The sequence below is a fragment of the Podarcis gaigeae genome, assembly GCF_964106915.1.
Source record: "Podarcis gaigeae genome assembly, chromosome: 6".
NCBI lineage: Eukaryota > Metazoa > Chordata > Lepidosauria > Squamata > Lacertidae > Podarcis > Podarcis gaigeae.
This window is the reverse complement of record NC_139682.1, coordinates 53186115-53210735: the sequence shown is the minus strand read 5'-3', so window position 1 is coordinate 53210735 and position 24621 is coordinate 53186115. Positions and strand designations below refer to the sequence as shown.

General features: G+C 45.4%; 1 protein-coding gene across 1 annotated transcript in view; it reads right to left on the bottom strand.

The window, feature by feature from the left end:
* LOC310847726 (uncharacterized protein) overlaps positions 1-21671 on the bottom strand; it is a 46523-nt gene extending 24852 nt beyond the window's left edge. Inside the window, exons 1-12 of the mRNA XM_083745785.1 lie at positions 21411-21671; positions 19711-19855; positions 18884-18928; positions 16969-17096; positions 14670-14794; positions 13903-14054; positions 10873-10979; positions 10138-10328; positions 8794-8927; positions 8450-8514; positions 7202-7284; positions 5536-5710 (exon numbers count right to left, since the gene is read on the bottom strand). Coding sequence (XP_083601911.1) covers positions 5536-5710; positions 7202-7284; positions 8450-8514; positions 8794-8927; positions 10138-10328; positions 10873-10979; positions 13903-14054; positions 14670-14794; positions 16969-17096; positions 18884-18928; positions 19711-19855; positions 21411-21569 — 1509 coding nt within the window. The 5' untranslated portion in view covers positions 21570-21671. The remainder of the gene's footprint in view (positions 1-5535; positions 5711-7201; positions 7285-8449; positions 8515-8793; positions 8928-10137; positions 10329-10872; positions 10980-13902; positions 14055-14669; positions 14795-16968; positions 17097-18883; positions 18929-19710; positions 19856-21410) is intronic.
* Between the last annotated feature and the right edge of the window lie 2950 nt (positions 21672-24621).

The following is a 24621-nucleotide window of genomic DNA, read 5'->3' as shown; positions in this document are numbered from 1 at the left end:
CATATTCCAAACACATTAACCAGGATATGCCCTTGGATTGGTTGGTTGGTTGGTTGGTTGGTTGGTCGGTTGATCCACCCTGGAATGCTGGTGTTCCCAGGCTCCAATGATGATTCTCAGAATCTGAGCCTCAGGGAACAGGGTGACCTAATTTCATACCAGGCTCTAGCAGTTTTCAAAGCAATTTATCCTGTGGTTTCTCCTGAAGAACACTATTTAGACAGCATTGATCTCATGTTATTAGTGTGTAGGTAAACCCTTAAAGTTATATATAGTTTGTTGAGGACGAGTTCTTGCCTGCTTAATTCATGAAATTCAAAACAGATGAGAAAAAGGTTTTACAGGAATATGCACCCAACACCCCATATGAGCTATTAGAGCTAGTGCTGAGCAGGCTCTCTCTTGCTTCATGCAGAAAGTCACCAGAGCTAATTTGGCTCACATTATTATCTCATTTAAGATCAGCACCATTTTAAGCAAAGGCCAGGGGAAGCAACCTGGAGGCCTGCTAATGCTAACTTCCCCCCACACTTTTCAAAAACATGGGGCGGCAGCTTTTCTCTGTTTATGCTATCAGTAGTAATGGGGTGCATGGAGTGTTAGGGGATGGGCAGTACTTCTGGTGGGGAACATGTTGTGCTCCTTCTAGGGTAGTTTGTCTAACTTAGGTCTCCACCCTACACTCAGCTCCTACGAGCTGTCAGCATATGACAGCGGCCACACCCTGGGAAATAGCTTCAACTGGCCAGCTAAACCAGAGGAAAGTAGCCAATGAGTCTCAAACCCTCTGTGAGTTGGGGTCTTTGCCTGCTCCAGTGGATTGAGCCAATGAAACCAATATGTTCAATGGTCAAGAATGTGGTTCCTGCACAGGCATTAGAGGGAAATGAGGGGAAGAGGGGGCTTATCAATCTGGGAAGGTATTCCATCTTGGAGAAGGAAAACGCTGATCCCAAACCTCCACTGCCTTCTGGCTACACTCATTCATGAGAAAGACCCCAAGGAAAAACCCATACCTGCTGCCTTGCACAACCTCTTCAGGAGAAGAAAAGGCTAAGGGGTAAACCCTACACAAATCCAGAGTGGAGCCCCTAAGATGATTGAATGGTGTATTGTCCACTTCCTTCTGGCAATTCCTGTAGCCAAACTGGTGCCAAATGTATTGCTCTGCTTTCCTTTGGGCCATATCAGTGAGGCCAAGGGGGTGGGTCTTGTTGTATGAGCAGCCCAGGACCTCCATACACACTGCCCAGGTTGGAGGCCCAGGAGGTCACTTCAGGGCTGCTAATACAGCAAAAGCAACATGGTAGGCAGCAGTTAAGAGTTACCGGTTTTGGCAGCCACAGCAAGCGCTGTGATTCTCCAGCCATTTGACTTCACCTTTGTCTCTTGAGACAGACTGATGCCAACACAGCAATAAAACTATCAGTACAACTCAGGAAGTTAACCTAAGTTAATCATTAAGCCTTTATAAAGCAAGTGCCCCTGATGGTTATGCCTAAGGTATGGAATCTCAGCCATTTTGTGCAGTTGGACAAGAGCTAAATTACAAAAGCTTTCTGTTTGCTTTTAGGGTTCAAACTGGTGGATAATGTGATCCATTGTGATCTGAGGCTCTGCTTAAGTTCTAGTGCAGAGCTAAGCAATGAAAGGTGCAAGAGGTCATTTTTTATTCCTGTCATTTGCCATGCTATGAAGAATATACATGAATTTGTAAGATAGGGCTGAACACAGCAACACTGTCCTCTAAGCTCATGTGTATGTAGGATAGCCAGGGTGAAAAATAAGGAATTTGCTCTTGCACCTTTAATAGCTGTGTAGAAGAGGGGATTCAGCAGGTATAGGGTGTCCTGAACAATTATGTAGAGGAGACCTGTTATTTCTTTCTTCTTTTGAACTTGGCCACCCTAAACTCACATGTTACAAGTTCAGCCACTGTCTGAACTTGTAACACTGACTGTCAGTGCAGTCTTTTGCATGTTTACTCAGGAATGATTATTATTAAGTTCAATTGAGTTTATGCGTTAAAAGCACATTTAGAATTGCAGCATTGTGGTGCATATCAACAACGGGAAGTACACCCCATTAAAATTGGGAAGGTTTATTTCTGAGTAACATCCTTAGGAGGATAACAAAGCATGTGAAAAGCATGTTGTTGACTTTTACTGGGAAAACTGCCAACCTCTCCAAACAACCCAATATCCTCAGTTCCAGAATTCTGGATCTTACACAAGACTGATCTGGCAACCGTTTCAGAGGCAAATACAAACAAAACAAAAAATAGGCTAGGAGTTTAAAAGGGTGGGGGAGTGAGCTTGTTTGTGTGTATGTGGTTGCTTGCCAGTTATAAAGGGTCAGGTTCTGGCATTGTCTTCTAATATTGAATCAGATTTCACGTCTCAAACAGAGGGCATATTTCCACACAAATGCATTCCAGCCATGTACAGTCGTACCTTGGAAGTTGAACAGAATCCGTTCTGGAGGTCTGTTCGACTTCCAAAACCCAAACGCAGCTTCTGATTGGCTGCAGGAAGCTCCTGCAGCCAATATGAAGCCGCGGAAGCCCCATCGGATGTTTGGCTTCCAAAAATAGTTTGCAAACCAGAACACTCACTTCCGGGCTTGCGGTGTTCAGGAGCCAAAACGTTTGAGAAATAAGCTGTTCAGAAACCAAGGTACGATTGTATCTCAAAAGGTTAATTGAGGGTATTGGATGGAGTCATCTAGACTAACTCCCTGCAATGTAGGAATCCTGCCCACAGCTGTCTCCAGGTGGGCTTGAATCACCAATGTGTCTGATTAACAGCTTTGTAAAATGCAGTTATGTATGGAAGTGAGAGCTGGACCATAAAGAAGGCTGATCGCCGAAGAATTGATGCTTCTGAATTATGGTGCTGGAGGAGACTCTTGAGAGTCCCATGGACTGCAAGAAGATCAAACGTATCCATTCTTAAGGAAATCAGCCCTGAGTGCTCACTGGAAGGACAGATCGTGAAGCTGAGGCTCCAATACTTTGGCCACCTCATGAGAAGAGAAGACTGCCTGGAAAAGACCCTGATGTTGGGAAAGATGGAGGGCACAAGGAGAAGGGGACGACAGAGGACGAGATGGTTGGACAGTGTTCTCGAAGCTATGAACATTAGTTTGACCAAACTGCGGGAGGCAGTGGAAGACAGGAGGGCCTGGCATGCTCTGGTCCATGGGGTCACGAAGAGTTGGACACGACTAAACAACAACAAAAATGCAGTTATTATTTGCATATTATGGATTGAGAAGAGAAACCAAATGAATATGGCTTGGATACAGTTACCATGGAACATTTGACAATAGTATATTCCTTTCAAGCCAATCCTATACCTGTCTTCTCAAAAGTAAGCAGCACTGAGTTCAATGGGACTCACTCTCAGATAAATGCGTAGAAGACAATGTTCTTTGGTTGGTACGCAGCCAGATCATACTTAGAGTAGACCTGCTGAAATAATAGACTGAAGTCCAATTGGTCTACTGTAAGTAGGACTTAGCTGGACACCAGCCTCTCGATTCTAGCCTCAACATGTCACGTTAACTTACATGGAAACAAAACTATAGCATTTGAATAGCTTCATTGCCCTTGAATGCAGTTGGAATGCATCTCTACTGCATCTCCATTGCTCTGCAAGAAGGAAAAAATTCAAAACATTGAACCCTTTAACATTGCTCCGTTCAAAAGAATAACTGACACCTCTTCATATATTCTCTTGTACAAACATGTCCAGCTGTTTGTTTCTCCCTACTCTGTTGCTTCCAAATGAGTTTAAGCAATTTTTTCATTACAGCAGAGTAAAATTGGTTTCGTCTGCTTATCTTCTTCCTGAGTGTTTTGTTTTGTTGCAGTGCATCACAGCACAGCACAGCACAGAAGTACCATGGAAGAACTGCTGAAGAAGAGACCCCAAAGGCCTAAAACATTTCAGTCATCAGACTCTTTCAGGGACAACTGTAAAGCAAAAACACATACACAGCTCATGTAACAGATCAGGGACCAAACTGCTGGAAAAAGAAGAGAAGGGTGGGGGGATAGCTAACCTGGCACACTCCAGATGTTGCTGGACCACAACTCCCATCATCCTTGACCTCCTGGAAAGAGTTGCTGAGACTACTAGGCCTAGGCTGTGGTTTGTTTCCTTCAATAAAGAGTTAACTTCACTCAGTGGTGTAGCGTGGGTTGTCAGCACCCGGGGCAAGGCAAGTAATTTGCACCCCCTAACCCGTGGATTTGCGCCCCCTAACCCTAACCCCCAGATGTTGCGCCCGGTGCGGCCGGCCCCCCCTGCACCCCCCACGCTACGCCACTGACTTCACTGGCCTCAGTATATTTATTGTTTCATTGCTGACCTACTCCTAGCTCCAACCCTGACAGATGGCTTTTGTGTAGGAGAAGCCTGTTTGGTCACATGCACCCTGTCAAATGAGAATACATAAGTTCGGGAGGGGGGTGGTCTCACTGTTGCTGTAACCAGTGCTTTTTTTACTCTTAAAAATGTTTAGGGGTGCTCTCATTTTCCTACTCATATTGAAATACTGCCTCTCAATGAGGCCAAACTTAGATTTGCAAAATGTTTGGGGGCATGCGTCCCTCCAGAAAAAAAGCACTGGCTGTAAATGCTCTGCTGGGAACAAATCTGAGGACAGCTGCCTAGAGGCTATTAGTGTGTGCACATTAGTGAGTTGCTGTACATGTGTGCTTTTGTCAATAATGACTTAAGCATTAGACATGTGCCTTCCTAGGTTGGGCGTGCCTAGGTCAAGGGATACATCAAAACAACGAAAGAACAAAAACAAAAATTTAGAATTAGGAATAATTCCATAGGTCAAACTGAGATAATTCTGACACACGTACCAGTTTCACTTTATAAAACCAGGGAGTCTTTGACTCCTCCAAATATAGTCCAGTCCTTCCCCTACACATGCTATTGGGTGTGCATACAGCCTTCCTGAAAATTCAGCTCGCCATGAACAGGAAGGCTAGTGATGAAGGAAGGGGAAGTGTCGGAAGGTAGGGAAGAGGTGAGTCCCAGATCTGCCCTTGGGGAGAAGCTTGGGTAAATCAAAGGAGGAACATGAGCACTATGCTGCCATCGTCAGTTTTATTCTGTCAGTACATGTCTGTTTATTAAACAGCTGAGTGAGCTACTGTAGAGCCAAACCAGATGATATGCAAGTGACCCACTCCTGGATACAGGTAGGTAGCCGTGTTGGTCTGCCGTAGTCGAAACAAAATAAAAAAAATTCCTTCCAGTAGCACTTTAGAGACCAACTAAGTTTGTTATTGGTATGAGCTTTTGTGTGCATACACACTTCTTCAAATATACCCTCTCACTATATATAAGGGCCTGGTGACTTTTGTTTCAGTGTATCTGAAGATGTGTATATGCACACGAAAGCTCACACCAATCAATGTGCTCAGCCACAAATGGCTTTTATTGAAGCACCAAATGATTTATGTGACGTCCTGCTCCAAGTCTTCCACTGCACATTATTCCCGCCGCAGCTTCAGATTTGTGCCACTTTCTTCATGCGAAGGTATATCCCTTTGTGGGAACGCAAGACGATCTGAGGGGTGGGGATGGGCGCAGGCTGAGTCGGGTCGGGGGAAAGCTCGAACCGAAGCAAAGTCAGGGCCAGGGCCACTTTCATCTCGTTCATGGCGAACTGCTGCCCAATGCAGTTCCTGGAAGGACGAAGAGAGCGGGTTACAACAGAGAACCTCAGCTTGCAGACTCCATGCTAAACCTGAACCTTCCTGCAAATGCCCTTGACCCAAGGCTGAAGAACCTCCCTGGACTGTTTGATGTGGCCCATGACCTCCCCTGCAGCAGCTGACCCCCTAGGTCAAATTTTTGGCAATTTGGCTTGCCAAAAAAAGTTTCATTTGCACAAATAGGTCCTTTCCCCCCTAGGTCCTGCATTGAAGGGGGGCCAGGGGATTTTCAGAGTATGGGAGCTGGAGAGGGGAGGAATAGCCATCCTTTCCCCCACCTGCTTCCCTCCCCTGAAAACTGTCCCATGTGACAATTAGACATGGGGCAGGGGCGGAATTCCACTGATGTCAATGGAAACTTCTTTCTAACTATCCTATGGGTGAGGGATAGGGAGGCTGCTGGGAAAGGGGAGAGATAAAGAGAGGAGCGGAGGATGAATAGCAAGGAAAAGAGAGAAAAGCTGGGTGTGCGCACACATCCAGACAGCTGCATTTGTAAGTACAGATGGGTGGGGATAATGCTTAGGGATGCTTGTGTGTGCAAACGGAAGGATGCTGTGAGCATGGCAGAAGGGGGAGCAGCTCTACCCCCCACACACTTTTGGCACCATTTCCACCTTAGGTCAGGGGTGGGGAACTTCAGGATCTGGCCACACCTACGGCATCCTGTGCACCTGCCCCCACCCCAATCCCTGGCATGCAATTCTCATCAGATTATCCGTAAGGGACTCTGGTCCTCGGGCAGAGGGAGGATGTTCTCCCCCCCCCCTACTGTAGGTGGGAATATATGTGCAGAGAGCATTGGGGGGGGGAGCCCAAATTAAAGCTCCTGTCGGCCAAAGGCAGGGGTGGAAGACCTCTTTTCTATGTGACTGTGCCCAAAGGAATTGTGAAGTAGTAGGGGACAGTGCAGAGATTCAGGACAGTGTGCTGGGCCCTGCAGCCCAGGCAGGGGTTTTTGTGAGAGAGCAAGTGGTAGTGGCAAACTGATAGGAAGTCACCTTCCCCTTCATTTCCCCAGAAACGACTCTGGGCCACAAGCAAAGGCGGAAACTGGGGAGGGAGAAAGGAGCAACCCAGATGCCAAAAATCTTTTTTAAAAAAGTGGGCAGCAGTGGCAGGGAGAGAGGAGAGGAGCATCTGGGGCAAAAGAAAGTAGATTAGTGGAGTGGCCAAAGTAGCAGGGGAGGGGTGGAAGTAGCAAGCATGCCCTGCACCTGGATGCCACCTTACCCAGGACTCCTGCATGATTCCCCTCACCTCCCCCATAGATGGAAGATACCCCTCTGCAAGACTGGAGCTACCCGGAAGTGACTTTGTTGATATCCCCCATGCTAAAAATGCATTTGAAATTCATCTTCACTATGCCAAGCTTACAGAGTCTTCAGAGTTTAGCTTTTCCACTATGATTTAATATCTTAAACACTGCTCTAGTTTACATCTATATTATATAAACGTCACCGTGGCCCAGCAGAGAAAGGCAGGAAGGCATGAGAGTTTCTGTTGGATACGTTCTCAGGAGAAAACCTCAGAGGATCAAACACCTAAAATGAAAGCATTCATTATTTAAAAAAAGAAACAAAGCCCAAACATCAGTTTGACATTTAAAAAGCCATAGAAGTTAATCAGCCCAACACCTGGTGGAAGAGAAACATTTTTATTTGGTGCCTAAAAATATGCAATGAAGGCACCAGGGAAGTCTCCCTGGGGAGAGCATTCCATAAGCCAGGAGCCACCGCAGAAAAGGCTTGTTCCTGTTGCCACCTACTGAACCCTTCATGGAAGAAAGGCCTCAGATGATTATCACAGGGACTGGGGCAGTTCTTATGCAGAGAGGTGGTCCTTAAGGTATTGTGGTTTTGAGACATTTAAGGCTTTATTGTTCAAAACCAGTACTTTGAATTGGGCCTGGAAACTAATTGGCAGCCACTGCAATCAGGCCAGGAATGGTGTGTTCAAACCAGCTTGCCCCGGTGAGCAACCTGGCTGCTGAATTCTGCACCAGCTGAAGTTTCTGTCCCATTACAGTAATCTAACCCAGAGGTTACCAGAAGATAGACAACAGAAGTTAGGCTATCCCTATCCAGATAAGGGCGCAGCTGGGCTACCAGTCAAAGCTGATGGAAGGCGCTCCACACTATCTTAGCTATGAGTCTTAGGGGACCTGCTCCCTGCCTTGCAGGCCTCTTTCACCTGGCCCAGGAGGGCAGGGACTGGACTGACTGCAGCTACAAAACGGAGGCTGCTGAGGATGCCAGAGACATCTTGGCTGCAAGGCTTGGGGGACGATTTGTGTGGGTTTGTTGTTATTCTTGCTGTTGTTGTTTAGGGAGGGGAGATGTATTTGGGAGCAGAGGAGCTGTGGAGAGAAATGGGAACCAATCACAGGGGTTCAGGGTAGGGGGGTATGGTGTGGGAGGTGGGGCAGGCCAGGTAAGGGGCACAGGTGACTGTGCCATGTGTCAGCCCCTCCTCCAATATGGGGAATTGCAGTCAGCCCTTAGGTCTGCAGCTGGTATTGCTGAATGCCTGGTCGTCTTGGAGCAAGACCTCCCTCATCCATGAACTGATTGTGGATAAGGAGGACCTTTGCTGCATTAAAAGCTTGTTTTTGCAGAGTGAATAGTATTTAGCAATGACTTCACACTAGCAAACTGAAGGAGCATTGTTGCCTTAAAGTGAAATAGCTAGAATACCAAAGTACCATACCTCAGGATCCTTCCATATGCTGGGATTCTTGTGGATGAGATGAATGCTTATCGCAACCCAAGTTCCTGGGAAGCAATCAACATGGAAAAAAATGTCAAGTTGTGCTACAAGGCCCTGGGTTATCTGATTGTTGAAGGAGTAACCATAGTGTTAAAGTGGGTTTGAGGCAGCAAAGTTTCAGATTTAAAATCACGAATATTGTAATGACCATTTTGAATTCACCTAGGAGAAGTGATTCATTGCTCTTGCTATAATCTATAACTCACTTTTACAATGGAAGACAATGTGGGTCACATCTATAAAGACAAATTCTGGCTATGTGAGCGGAACAAAATGAAGCAAACCTTCAGGTAAAGTCCGTCCATCAAAGAATGTGATAGGTTTGCTGAGCTCTCGGGACACTCCTGGCACTGGAGGGTAAAGGCGGAGGCTCTCTTTAATGCATAGGGTACAGTAGGTCATCTTGCCAAGGTCATCCCTGAGGAAAAAGAAAGGCAAGTCAATAAAACAGGGAAAAGTTCATCCCAAGCAGCCCAGCTCTGTTCCTCAGGCAGACCAGTCCTATGTTCTTACTGTGCCAGGAGCTGTTATGCTGGTGCCACCATAACGTTGTTGAGAGTCCTACGCTCCCTCAGCAGATGGAGCTCAATAACTGCAGGAGAACCAAACGCTAATGCAATGCCACCAACACAATGTGAAAATGCAATGCAGGCAAAGGGTGGGGCTGAGAGGAAGAAAGGGATTTGTAGCATTATTATCAATTTATGATAGGGTGGAAGGTTCACAGGCTATGAAGGACCTGCTCACAAATTTATTGACAGCTGCATGAATTACTATAGCTAGGAAGTGGAAGGGGCAAGCAGAATATAACATGGAAGAATGGTATAAAGAGGTGTGGATTATAGCTATTAATGATAAATTAACATGTGCCATTAAGGTAAGACGGGGATCTGAGGAGATATGGAGGGGATTTGTAGAATCTGTATTGTTAAAACGGAAAGGGGTCAAACCATTGCAAGAAGTGTTGAAATTTTGGGAGGCTGGATAGTTACAACGGAATGGTCTTGGTGGTAGAGTGCATATATTTATTCTTATTTATTTATGATTATTACTTTGTCAAAATAAAAAAATAAATAAAAAGGGGGGGAGAAAGGGATTTGTTCCTTTGTCTTTCCCTTTGCCCCACTCTCACACAACTTACAGGCAGCGATGACAAAGCAATGGAGACTGGTGGGGATGATCAGGAGGCAATGTTTCTGGAGCCCTACTCACTTTAGGGTTAAGGATCAGCCAAGTACAGTGGTACCTTGGGTTACATATGCTGCAGGTTACATACGCTTCAGGTTACAGACTCCGCTAACCCAGAAATAGTACCTCGGGTTAAGAACTTTTTCTTCAGGATGAGAACAGAAATCATGCTCTGGCGGCGCGACGGCAGCAGGAGGCCCCATTAGCTAAAGTGGTGCTTCAGGTTAAGAACAGTTTCAGGTTAAGAACGGACCCGAGGTACCACTGTACTGAGGCAAACTCTGGCCAGAGCCTTGAGATGGGCTGGGCGGTCTCTCCTGCAAGCTCAGTGCTATCCCCCACTGTACCCCTGCTTTGCTTGGCACATCCTTGGGAAAATGGGTGTGTTCTCCTAAATTCCCTGTATTGTGGAGAACTGTCCAATAAAAATGCGCACTCACCAGTGGATGGTGTCACTTTCCCCCAGAATGGCCTTGATCTCCTCCCTGCATTTCTGCTGATGTTCCGGATTTGTTGCAAGGCAATACAGCAGCCAGGAGATCCCACTGGCTGTGGTATCGTGCCCTTCAAACATGAAAGTGTCCACCTCAGCACGCAGATCTTCATCAGATAGCCCACTACCGTCTTCATCCTAAAGATGGATAAATGTCACCTGAGGTTCATTCAGGGATCCATTGTTTCTGACCCTTTGCACAATGCATCTGCAAAACTGCATGATTTGCAACATTCATTTTCACAGAATGTGGGTTTTCTTGGCACAGAATGAAGAACTAGCAGCATTCTGCCATGCCAAAAGGCAGGATAAATATGATGTCACCATTTGTTCTTTGAAGACAAAAAGAAGTCCGTACAGATGTTGAAACACTGGTGCAATATTTTCCTTCAATCGTATTTTGTTCCTTCCCCTCTCCCCCCCAAAAAGAAAAAGAGTTGCGCACTGCTTTCTCCATCATATGAAATTTCCAAACATTCCAAGGAAAGCTCTGGGACAGTGAATTAGTGAAGCTTCGCCTCGAGTATGCAAAATTACGAACGATGGTTGCAAGATCCTACATTCAAGTTAAAAGTGTCACCAGTATTACAAGTCACTTGGAAATCACAGCTATATTTGGTGCAACAGATTCAAATATTCAAATGACTATTACCCCCCCCCCCCCCCGCCGCCCAATACTCACTTTGGCAAAGAGAAGGATGTCGAGAAAATCGAGGTGCCGCTTTTTCTGGATCTTCTGGAGTTCTTCTTCATCCCTCAGAGATTTCCTTCTCTCTTTGATTATCTTATCTGTGTCGGAAAATGAATACTATACAGTAACAGCTCATCAGAAATTACTAGCTCACTGGTCAGATTTGTTAAAATGACTATGTTTAGTCCCATACACATTTCTGGGTAAGTGAATGTTTGCCATAGAATCATAGAACTGTAGAGTTGGAAGGAATCCTTTGGATCATCTAGTCCAACCCCCTGCAATGCAGGAATATGGAGCTGTCCCACACAGAGACTGAACCTGCAACCTTGGTGTTATCAGCACCATGCTAGTATATTTTAATGTGCATGAACCACTAATATTCTTTTTTAAGACTCCATCTCTTGCATGCTTCATCAAGTATGTTCACATCTACTATATTCATTTGGAGCAAGGATTCTTATACCACCTTCAGGGTTTCCCACAAAGACTTATGGGAACTGCAAGACAGAGCTGTTCCGCCAGGCCTTTGGCCAGGGCACAGCCTGACTCCCTCCTTCGGCAATCTTCGCGGAGCTCTGGCCCAATGGTGGCCAGTGGCTTGAATTTAATTAATTTTATAATGAATGATTTTGGAGTGTTGTTTGTGCTGCACTTTTGTACTGTTTTATTGTTGTTAGCCGCCCTGAGCCCAGCTTCGGCTGGGGAGGGCGGGATATAAATAAAAGTTATTATTATTATTATTATTAGAATTCTTGCTGAGAATTGTTAGGAGTTCCCCACTTCCACTTGAGGTGCCATAGAAGATGGCTGACAATACCATCACTCCAGCTCCCACAAGGTAATTAGAGGCTGAGATGGGAGTAATCAGCCTCTCAAATTCTTCCCGGTGTAAGGGAAGATGCAGTCTCATCCGCAGATGCCCAATAAACCACCTCCAAGTTCATAAAGAAGGAGGGGGTGGGGGCACTGGATGGAAAGCCCCAGAGGGAGTTCGGATCTCCTGGACGCTGTCCCCGCGAGCGCACTAAGTTCCATTTCTTAAGATGAAAAATTGGATTTAAGTTTTGGACATGCTTCGAGTGAGGAGGTGAAAATTAATCTGCCAATTAAGCCAGCCACTGAGGTGCCAAGAGAGACGGAGAGGAAGAAAGAATAACATCTAAGAATAACATCTAAGTCGGTATGTTGGAACGGAAGGGAAAAGGAGGGGGGGTAAAGCTTTTTTTACTATGATTTATTACAATACCTGACAACCCCCCCCCAAAGAACCATTTACATTATTTACAGCAAGTGAGATGGGAAAATATAAACTGTGTGGAAATAACAATACTATATTGTCAGGGAACTGCCATCGGAGCCAGAGGGAGAGGGAGGGCTCCAGAGGGGTTCCAGAGAGCGTCTCGGGAGAGAGAGAAGCAGCCCATCTTCTGGGGAAGGAATTCAGCGTAGCACCAGTGGAGAAGGGGGGCAGATGGGGGAATCGGCGAGGTGGCTCCATGACTCCTCGCCGGAGACCAGCAGGGAGAGCACGGGTCCTCCGCTGCCCACACCCTCCCTGCGCAGAAGGCTTTTGCGCAGGGAGAGTAGGCAGCGACTAGGCGTCAAAGAGCTTCTTTGCTGGAAGAAGTTCAAGAAACGCCCACTGACGGATTCTGCCAGGGACTGAGACAGCCACAGGTGAGTGGCTGTCTGGACAGAAAGGGTTCACCCAGGTAACCCAGCCAGGTGTGGCATCGATTTACGCACGAGCAACCCCTAGAACCATTACATATATAATTAAATCTTGTGTTTTTTGAAATGCTTGGAAGAAGATAAAAGACCCTCCAAATATTGATATTAGAAAGAAGCAGGATCTCGTTAGCCGCTGGAGACACTTCAAAAAACTTTGGAAAGACCGAGCTGCAGAGATAAATAGTCATAGGGGGAGGTGAGCTCTTAATTTGTTATTATATCTGCACTTCAAGTCCGATTTGGCAAATCTCCCCTGGAAAGGCTAATGTTTGATGCAACGGTCTGGGAAAATTAATGAGCAAATGCCTAGATTTGATTTCATCGGAACTGAGAGAAGATGGCATCTGCCAGCAGCGAAATGACTTTTGGACTGATTCGGCATAAACACCAGCGTGTGAGGAGATACTGCAACAATAGGCTTACAAGCTGCAACAATAGGAGAGTCAAGCATACAAAATTCACACAGAAGCACATCATTGCTTACTTCAACTCGCCTTCAACTCAGAGGCCATGAAAGAAGGAAGGTTAACAACAGGAAGATTTAAAGGAACTATTGGAAACTCAAGGCAGTAGAGATATAAGATGATCAGAGCCCCCACTCCAAACTTGAAGCATAGGAAGTCCCCCCAAAAAATTATAATTTGGCAGAATATTTGGACTATATGATATGCATTTGTATAATTTCAAATATTTAATGTGATTTGATTGGATTGTTAAAATGGAAAATTTAATAAAAATTGTTTTTTAAAAAAGAGAGAGAGAGAGAATAGTTAGGAGGCCCTTAATAAACTATAGTTCCCATGAGCCTTCGGGGGAATCCCCATCTGATAAAGTGATATACGAGTGCTTTAAATGGATGATGTGGATGTGACATAGGCTTTTATTTCATGACAATTTTAATGTTTTGCATGCTAAACTCTGGAGTATTCCCATGACCTTCACACAAGAAAGAGCTGTATAGGGAAACAGGAGGACTATAAGCAACATATGGTAATCAGAGCTAATCACTATGTTCAAGCTAGTGGCCTCATTCACACAACCTTTTAAAATAACGTGAATCCCCTCAGAACAGATTTAGGGAGACATGCAGGGGAAAGAGAGGGAAAGTCCTATTGTGCAAGCATCTTTTTTTGCACTGACCGGATGGTTCCTTAGCCACTGCATTGGATGCAAGCTTAAATGTGTATGGCCGCTTCCCTATTCTCTGGGTCAGTAGCAGCCTGGCATTGCTTGAATCAACTTCTAAAATATAAGGCAGAAAAAGAAAGAATGATTCAGGGAAATTACCTGTATGATGATGGGCAACCTGGCAAGCCTTCCGAAACCGATATCCTTCGGGGGTAAACCAGTAAATCAAATCACTCTGACCCAGGATTGTATGCAGTCTGGTGTACACTAAGCAACACAGATCCATGACAGCTTGGACGTAGGAATTCTCCCTGAAAGTCAAATGATGAAATCCTGGTTTTGATGCCAAATCTTACCAATGAACATTGTTCTTACAGTATAGTTTTAAAACATTAAATTAACTCTGTGCCACCAAATCGTACAACAAAGCACATGAATAGGTGAATATTTCAAAATGTGAAAAGGGTGTGAGAAAGCTCTGGCTTTTCACTTGCTAATACTGCTGTTACCTCTTATAAATACTATATTAAAAGTTCAATTTTATTTTATTTTTGAGAAGGAAAGGTTACTACACTAATATAAACAACATTTTCTCAATGACATAATGTTTATGCATAATAAGAAAAATCTGGTTATTTTTGTAAGCTACTGGAGTTTTCATCTAATTACATAAGCAATCAGCGCTGAATCAGATCATAAGAGAATCCCAAACATTTGTGCAAATAGCACTGAATGTTATGTTGTTGCCACATGTGGTAGTTTAAGTGGCCATCAACTGTGTATTTCAGAGCAGTGAACTATGGTGTGGAATGCAGAAAGTAAATTCAGGAGAGCCAGCTGGATCTTTTAAAATTACCGCTCAGTACATTCCTAGTCTGTGAGAGGAGGCTTTTGTCTCAGAGCTAAAAGACACTAATACTACTAACCTGTCCATTTGGCAGTTGCTGTTATAACTGAAGGCACATTTCATGATGCTGTCAAGAGTCATCAAGCTCACGTGTTCAAAGAGCTCCACTGATTTACCTTGTGTGATCAGCTGTTCCCATTTATCCTAAGACAAGAGATAAGCAATGGTTCATAGCTAATCTCACCGCTGATGTTCTCAGAGTGTAAAACCGATTCTAGCTTTTTTAGACCATGGAAAAAGCACATTGCGCAAAGCATAAAAGAGGGGTGTCTTTGCCAAATCTCCCTATACTGGTTGGTGGGCCTAACTCTGAAAGAGCCTAACATCCAAAGGACTTGGAAAGATTTCCTGAATATTTCTGGTAGAGTAAGGCATATAGAGTCTAGTCCCTATGGGGGATTTTTAAGTAGGAAAATATTAGTATGAAGACAGATAAGTTCCAAATAATGGATCTCTCCCTTTTGCGTGTCTGGAGCCTGTCTACTGCATTTTCTCTTTGTACTCTGGGTCTCAGCAATTTCTCTTCCAGCTTTTGAGAATCCTTCATTCCCAGCTCTGGGGCACACATTGCAACTATGTCTCAATTAAGAGTAGACTTTGGGCACATCCAACTTTACTGCGACTTTATCAAGTGGCAGAAGAATCAGAACTGCATCCGTCTCCCCTTTTTCTGCCTCCCGACACACAGATTTAAAGCAAACTTTTCTTGAGCTTTGATTGTTAGCAACCTGTCTGATGTGCTTTATACCCTAAGACAAATGACCCTTATTCATGGCTCCCATATAGGCTGCAGCCCCTTGATAAAATAACGAGACAATGTTTTAAACTTGTCTCTTGATGGCTTTCATTGCTCCTTGTTCCTTTTCTATGTTGCTGTTTTTGAAAGCCACCTTGAACTGCGGAAGATATTTTAAGTAAATATAAATGGTATGGCAAAACGCCTGGTGCATCCTTCACCAGCTTGGTGTACCCCAGATGTTTTGGACCAAACTCCCAGCAGCCCCAGCTAGCTCAGCGATTGGGGCTAATGGGAGCTGCAGCCTGGAGGGCACCATTGTTGGTACAGACTGATCTGGTGTATAAAACAGGTGTAATCCAGCTCATTACTTTAGAATTCTACAAATCCTGCTGCCCGCTAACAACAACTTTCTCAGCAACTGCATAGCTGTCAAGTGTCCCTTATTTGAAGGGACAGTCCCTTATTCCAGCGCCATGTCCCGCTGCTGTCCCTTATTGATGGATGTCCCTTAAATGATGACCCTTAAATTTCAAAGGAAGCAGCTCCTCTCCCTCCCTCCCTGCCGGCCAGGGAGGACGGAGGCTCCAACTGTGTTGCTTGGCTATGTTGCTCACCCAATAAGAAGTCTAAGAACGACTGGGGGGTGGAGCTTGCATGCCTTGTGTGTGGCTAGTTAATGCAAGCTGAGGAGGGTTTTGAATGCTGGATGCCATTTTGTTGCACGTGCCGCTGCAAACTTTGCAGTGCAAAGCCAGGCCGGGGAGCCATCTTAAGCTGAGGCTGCATAGGCCTTGTGGTGCATGTGATTCAGATTCTATTCAGTTAAACCTCTGGTTACAAAGTTGGTTGGACAGTGTTCTCGAAGCTACCAGCATGAGTTTGACCAGACTGCAGGAGGACAGGAAGACTGGAGTGCCTGGAACAGGTGAGGCTGCAGGTCCCTTATTTTGGCTGCTGGTCCCTTATTTTCAAGGCTGCTGGTCCCTTATTTTCAAATCTGTAAGTTGATAGCTATGCAACTGTCCCAAGACTTTGGCATTGTTTCCTCAGAGAGGCCCAACTGTCTTCTTCCCTACTGATTTTTGAGTGGAGGGTAAACACTTTTTAGTATTATTTTTTAAAAAAGAATTGGGAAATATAGTATTGACAGAATGCTAGTACAAATCAAGTCAGCCTCACAAACAGCGGAAGTATTGCTTTGGACTGTAAATTTTACAGCAACAGTAGACAGCAAGCAACATTTTATGGCATGAATTTAGGGTGCATGGAGGGGAGAAGAGGAAGTTAAAGAGGAAGCTGGCTTAGATCAGCCAGGGAGAGAAAGACAAGTAAGCTTTAAAACACTAAGATAGAGTACCACTCCACCTACTGTTGGGGCAGACTAACAACTCCTTCAGTAGCCAATACACAGATCTAACTATGCATTGTTGCTTCACTCCACCATATAGTACAATCTCATTTTTATATTTCAACTTTTGGTTGAATATTAATTGAAATGATTTTACCAAAGCAGCATCAGCAACAACAACATGTTCCAACAAAGCCAAGTAGTTAGGTCGATTCCCGCAACAGGACTTACCAACATTGTTTTTGTAGACTCTGCTATCAGCGTCACATAGGGTTTCAAAATTGAATAATGGAAACCTGGAGTGAGAAGCTTTCGATGCTGTGCCCACTTTGGCCCATGCAGGACGAGCAAGCCTTTCCCTGGAGGAACACAGACATTTTCTTTCAATTGAGCATCTACAAACATAAGAGTCTTGGTATATCAAACAGAACAATCTTCTCTAGTCATCAGAATTCAGCTGCAATTGTTTTCTTTCTCTCTCTGTTTATTTACTCCAGTCACTGGAGAAACAGGTACCTGATATAAGTAGAGAAAAAGATGGGAGCTTTTGAGATGTCGATCAGAACCACAGATTGCTTGGATTGAGGATCTAGTTGGCAGTTCTATTGTAGCCGGGGGTGGTGGCGGGGGTGGCGCTGTGTGTCTAAACCACTAAGCGTCTTGGGCTTGCCAATCATAAGGTCGGCAGTTTGAATCTGTGCAACGAGGTGAGCTCCCATTGCTCTTTCCCAGTTCCTGCCAACCAAGCAGTTCAAAAGCATACCAGCACAAGTAGATGAATAGGTACCGCTATGGCAGGAAGGCAAACAGCTTTCCCACATGTTCTGGCTTCCGTCATGGTGTTCCGTTGCACTAAAAGCAGTTTAGTCATGCTGGTCACATGACCCGAAAAGCTGCCTGTGGACAAGCGCCGGCTCCCTTGGCCTGAAAGCGAGATGAGTGCCACACCCCATAGTCGAATTTGACTGGACTTAACTGTCCAGGGGTTGTTTACCTTTTTTTACCTTTCTATTGTAGCCAAATGGCAAAAAAATAGACACATTTTGTCACAATCTGCCCTAAGGTTCTTGATTTTGTAGTATCAATCAGGCCTTTTCAATTTCATGTTTGCACTTATGGCTTACTTGCTGTCTGTCTGGTTTGAGTGAACATGTTGTGAATTTTCTATACTTGTTCCTTGCTCTACAGGTCTCTCCCCCCCCCTTCCTTCCTTTCTTTCTTTCTTCCTTCCTTTCTTTCTTTCTTTCTTTCTTTCTTTCTTTCTTTTCTCTCTCTTACTCTTTTCCGCCTGTAGCAGTTCTATAAAAATAGGTGGAGGTTCATTGGGCTGGGGTTCATGTTTCAAACACAGCAAGTTGCCTTAAGCATGCATGCCACCTGTCGTTCTGATGCCTCAGTGCTCAAAGGTGACACTGCATTACACAATAGTTTACTCCCCACCCCCTTCTTGAAAATAAGTATGGGGATTGATGTGGAAGTCAAACCTGAAACGTAGAATTGTGCTGTGGCCGTGTGTATAAAATGTCATTCCAATATCTAAAGTTAAATGTAGCTAAAGTATTGCAAACAAACAGGGTGGTATCCCACATTCCTATTCTGCTAGTGCAAGAGGCTTCTGCTTGTGCAACCCAACTTTCCCCTCCTCTCCTCTGCAGCTTCCCACACACTCTCAAAACCAGATCTGGTGGTTGGAGACCCCTAGGAAAGATTTTGAGGGCACATGAGGGCTGCAGGGAGGAGGAGAGGATGGTGAAGTCCTACCGCATGAAGAGAAATCTGCTCACAAAACAGTGCATTTCCCCCTGCCTGCAATTTTATTAGTTCATAACACTTTGTAGACTTTTCTTCTAGTTTTCAGAAATCATACCTAAATAGCCCAGCTAGTATCTGGATCCAGTTCACTATCCTATTGGATTCTATTTATTTATTTAAATATCTTCCAAAATAAATGTCATGGGCAGTATACTTAAGAGGAAATTTAAAAAAACAACAACCCAAAACATTTAAAATCTAGATGTGGAATGCCCATGCCAACAGTCCCAGAATGTACACCTTTTTAATTCCTAGAGAACCTATGCTATTTACAGTATTTATGAACTTCCATTAATTCTTCTTCATAATAAAGGCCTCAACCAAATATACATACCTATCCATGGAGTTATGTTCCGATAGGCCAAGCTGTCCTTTGGTTCTGTAAAGGGCAAGAGATAAAGTGAAGAAAAGCAAAGAAGACAAAACTAAGTACTAACATAGCACCTGTATTTAGAGACGAGACCATAAAGCTGTGAGTGGTGCATTTACCAATGTAGCGAACCAGTTCCCACAGGATTCAGGATGATGGTACATGTGAAAGAATTGCACAGGATATTGCACGTCCATCTAGATAGGAACACAGGCAGATCTTTTGCAATTCTAATTGAATAAGCTAGCAACTAAATGCTGTTGTGCATTATTGCGCTGATTTAAATGTCTGCTGGAAACAGCCAATCCTCCTAGCCTATCTTTATCCGGGGTGTAGCCGGGCGGGTGGGGGAGTAAATAAGTAAAAATAACTAACTGACCAATTGTGTCACAGATAACTTGGTTCTGCCCCCCCGGCTGCCCCCCATAAAATAAATCCTGACTACAACCATGCCCCCTTCATTGAGAAGTCCTACAAGGGTCTCCCGCTATGTGTGTGTGGGTTACCAAAAGCCAGATACAGCAACCATCAGCTCCCCAACTCCTGATATTCCATTCCACTCCTTTGGGGAAACCTGGTTTTTCTGCTGCATAGGTCAGATTTACTTACGGGCAACATGGAACACCATGCAAATCTGGTGGATAATATAGCATCTGTGACTTCCCCTTTCCCCACTGTGGATAACTGGAACTTATCATTGGCATCTGCAACTTGTTGTATCAGAATAACTAGGATGTCAACAATGCACATGTACCCAATCAACCAGATATCAATGCCCCCCTTTTTTTTACCTGCTCTTGCGAGTAATGGTTTTGCATAATCAGGGTGTGTAATAGTTACACAGGCAGAGAATTTCCCAAACCACAAAGGAAAGGCAAATGGATAAAGAAGGCTCCAGTTTTCTACCTTCCGGAAAACCTTGGAAACAGGTAAGAGCTGCAACAAATTAAGAGAGCAAAGAAGGAGGTGAAGGTGGAATATTTTCCTGAAGGGATCAGAACAAACATTCAATCTAAATTATGCTTGAGGGTGATAGAACTAGGATCCAGCACAATACGGGAGAAGGAATAAACCTGGAATTTTAACTATAAAACTAAACTATAAAATAAAATTTCAATTAAAATGCCTACTGAAAGGGGAAAAAAATGTCTTCACTAGGTTGGTAAAGAAAAAGCATTTTATATGTGTTGGAGATTGTGTAACTGCACAAGGGGAACATGAACATGGAAGAATAAACATAACAAAACAGAACAGAAAATATATAAACCACAACAAGACCCATGGACTTAATTCTCCAGGCTATTTCCTGAACACAGAAAAACTGGTTTGGCCTATATTTTGACATTGCTAAATTTGGCATCTGGCACCCAGAAATGAGAAGGGGGTCCAGGAATTAGAAGGGGAGCCCAGGCACACCACAAACTTTAACAATATATTGTCTCTGGTCTGCTTCATCTGAGCAGAACTTTATCCCAATCTCTGATCAGAGAAGTGTGGGAAGACAAACTCCATGCCGCAAAATGTGGCTGTGGCTGTAGCTGTGCCTGTTAATGTAAATGGCTCAAGGGGCGGTATTAAACTAAGCCTTAATCAAAGTAGACTCACTGAAATTTATCAAACTAACTTAATCATCAACATTAATTTCAATGGTTCTAGTCTGAGTAGAACTCACTTGAATGCCACCTAAGGTTCATGCAAGGTGACATTGGCCAATCTAGAAAAACAAGTCATTGTGTTTTCAGGTCACCAGACCTAAAGGCAGTGTCAAAGGTCTGCTGCCTTTCTGATTCAGAGGTTTGGCCTCATACTTCAGAAATTTACAATGTAACCTTTTCCTCCAGGCTGAGTTGCTACCAATCCGAGCTCCATGGGCCAGTGGTCTGACCCCATATAAAGGCATCTTCCTTGTTCTAATTGCTTCTGTTAACTTAATAACAATTTATTATTTATACCCCGCCCATCTGGGTGGCTCCCAAGAGAATAATAATAATAATAGTAAATAAAAAGTGATAAAACCTTCCTAAACAGGGCTGCATTCAGATGTCTTCTAAAAGTCAGATAGTTGTTTAATCAAAGCACATACTGGTAATTAATGCATGTTTTTATTTATTAATAAATGATACAATCCATTAATAATAATGTCTCTTAATAGTTTTGAATTTTACTCAGCTACAAGCAACACCTCTTTGGATCGGGGATGGGGAAACTTTTTCAGCCACATTTCCTTGTGGGCAAAGCTGGGAATGGGCACAGTAATGAAAGTAAATGTCACCTTTGTACCGTAGTAGGCGAGTTTTTACGGGCACTCACACGCCCCTGGGACGGGTGGCCCTGGGTGGAGGATTCAGAAGAGTGTGTCAGGCGCTCCGGATGATGCTGGACCCGTCCCTCACCCCCACCCCACCTCGCGATGCTTTGTGCGCTGCGGCGGCGTCCGGATTTGAAGCTGCTTTTCTCCCATGCACAATAAGTCTCCTCTCTTTTCGCCTACCTCAGAGATGTGCCCATATAGCCAGTGGGTGGGGGGCCCCGGGAAACAGCTCAAAACCTTCAGTAGCTCCTGCCTCCGGCGATGCAACTGGATGACTTTGACCAGCACGCACGTTAGGCAAAAGACAATCACCAAGTGCCAAATCCGCGACAGATCCATTGCAGCAGCAGGAAGGCGTGGACCAAGTGGGCTTCAGAGCAGGACGCGGCCTCGATCAATGTGCCTCCCACGGACAGACGAAGGCGGCGCTTCCTGCATATTATGGATGATTAACTCCTCGGGGCAATTGCCCAACCTACCGGGTCGCCATCAGAAAGGAAGAAGCAACGGAGGCCTCTGGGAACCTGGGCGATCGGAGAGATAGGAGCAGCTTTCTGCGGCGTGGGCGCGGGGCTGTGTCTGCAGGGAAAGGGTTAAAAAGCGTTGCAACTGCTGCTGCTGCTGCCACGCTTGGAGCTTCTGAGGCAGATTGCAGCCTCCGTGGTTGCATTAAAACCCACCCAAAAAACCTACGTCACTTATATTGTTGCCGCTGTCCTCGGTCATGAAAGTATTCATCCAGAATCCAAAGGCCCGCCCATTGCAGCATCCTGTTTCGCAAAAACTGTCGGCTGGGTTTTAGATACATGCTTTATATGATGCTGGAGGCAGTATACAGCTATCAGTAATCAGAAGCCCTGGATAGAGTCTATATCCATGAATTTGCCTAATCCCCGTTTAAAACTGTCTAAGTGAGTAGCCATCGACACCACATCTTGTGGCAGCAAGATAATATAATGATGAGGATGATACAGTATTTAATAGCCAAAAAGATGAACAGGTGATGTAGATGTAAATGATACCTCAATGATACACCTGCACCTCCAGGATAGAATCATCAATGAGCATAGGCGCCGACTCCATGGGGCCTGAGGGGGCCCGAGCCCCCTCAAAAATTCGTTTGGGGGGGCTCCGCCCCCCCAATAATTTAAGAAAATTATTACCGTATTTTTCCGGCATTCTGCCTCAGGGTCTTACTGCCCACCCTGCTCTGTTTCCTTGCTGTGTTTGCTCAAACGGAACAAAGAGCAGGGAAAGCCCCTCCCCTCCAGGCAGAGGGAAAGCAGAGTGTGTCTCTGTGCTCCGTGCAGGAGGGAGAGAGAGAGAGCGAGAGAGAGCGCGCGAGCTGGCTGACTTGGGTGGGTAGGTGAGGGAAAACTTTTGCCTTCCTTTCCTCCCTCCTCCTGTTATACCCCTCTCCTGCATTCTTAGCCAGCTGCTTCTCTGCACACCCCTCTCCTGCTCCGTGTCCCTTCTGTATTTTTCCTTCCCTCCCCACTTAAAATGTGGTTAAAAAGCATGGATCCACATGGATCCTCAGGATCTTTGCATTGGGTCAGCCCAAATTCACCATCAGAGCACATAGCATGTCCATGGCTACAGCCTGCCCCCCCCAAATCACGCACCCACTGTTGCCTGGGGCTGCAATGGTGCAAAAACATGGTTACAAAACATGGATCCACATGGATCCTCAGGATCTTTGCATTGGGTCAGCCCAAATTCACCATCAGATCACATAGCATGTCCATGGCTACAGCCTGCCCCCCCAAAATCACGCACTCACTGTTGCCTGGGGCTGCAATGGTGCAAAAATGTGGTTAAAAAGCATGGATCCACATGGATCCTCAGAATCTTTGCATTGGGTCAGCCCAAATTCACCATCAGAGCACATAGCATGTCCATGGCTACAGCCTGCCCCCCCAAAATCATGCACCCACTGTTCCCTGGGGCTGCAATGGTGCAAAAACGTGGTTACAAAACATGGATCCACATGGATCCTCAGGATCTTTGCATTGGGTCAGCCCACATTCACCATCAGAGCACATAGCATGTCCATGGCTACAGCCTGCCCCCCCAAAATCACGCACCCACTGTTGCCTGGGGCTGCAATGGTGCAAAAACGTGGTTACAAAACATGGATCCACATGGATCCTCAGGATCTTTGCATTGGGTCAGCCCAAATTCACCATCAGAGCACATAGCATGTCCATGGCTACAGCCTGCCCTCCAAAAATCACGCACCCACTGTTGCCTGGGGCTGCAGTGGTGCAAAAACGTGGTTACAAAACATGGATCCACATGGATCCTCAGGATCTTTGCATTGGGTCAGCCCAAATTCACCATCAGAGCACATAGCATGTCCATGGCTACAGCCTGCCCCCCCAAAATCACGCACCCACTGTTGCCTGGGGCTGCAATGGTGCAAAAACATGGTTACAAAACATGGATCCACATGGATCCTCAGGATCTTTGCATTGGGTCAGCCCAAATTCACCATCAGAGCACATAGCATGTCCATGGCTACAGCCTGCCCCCCCAAAATCACGCACCCACTGTTGCCTGGGGCTGCAATGGTGCAAAAACGTGGTTAGAAAACATGGATCCACATGGATCCTCAGGATTTTTGCATTGGGTCACCCCAAATTCACCATCAGATCACATGTCTGTGGCCACAGCATGAAGCACAAAAATGATACATCCACTGTTTCATTCAGAATGTTTTTTCCCCTTGTTTTCCTCCTCTAAAAACGATGTGCGTGTTATGGTCAGGTGCGTGTTATAGAGCGAAAAATACGGTAGTTATATTATGCTTTGTAAAATCACAAAATTATGTTGGTATTTTTTATTTTCCTTGTTTGATGATAGTTACCTTTTAAAATACATTCAGTAATGAGTTAAAACAAATAATTATTACGGTAGTAAAAGAGGCGGCGCGAGTAGTTTTGCTCGGTGCGTGCGACTGGCCCAGCCCCTCTTTCCTTTTCCTCTCTTCTGCTCTCCCGCCGGGCGCCTGAGGGAGAGTTACTTAGCGGTTCTGAGGAGCCGCTGTTGTTTCGGCAGGGGAAAAACCGCCGCCCGCGAACCGCCGAGCTCCCTCTCTCTTTCCAGCCTCTCTCTCTCTCTCTCTCTCTCTCTCTCGCTATGGCCAAGGAGGAGGAGAAGCCCTTCAGCCAGTCTATGGCCGAGTGGCGGAGGTTCATCTACAACCCCAACAGCGGCGAGTTCCTGGGGCGAACGGCCAAGAGCTGGGGTGAGGAGGGCGAGCGAGCGTGTGCGCGCGGGGAAGGGAGGGGAGGGGGCGGCCGGCACGAGGGGCGGTGGGAGGCGAGGCGCGGCGGGCACTTGCCTTGCCCACCACGCATCTCTCTCCTTCTCGGTCTCTCTCCCTCCC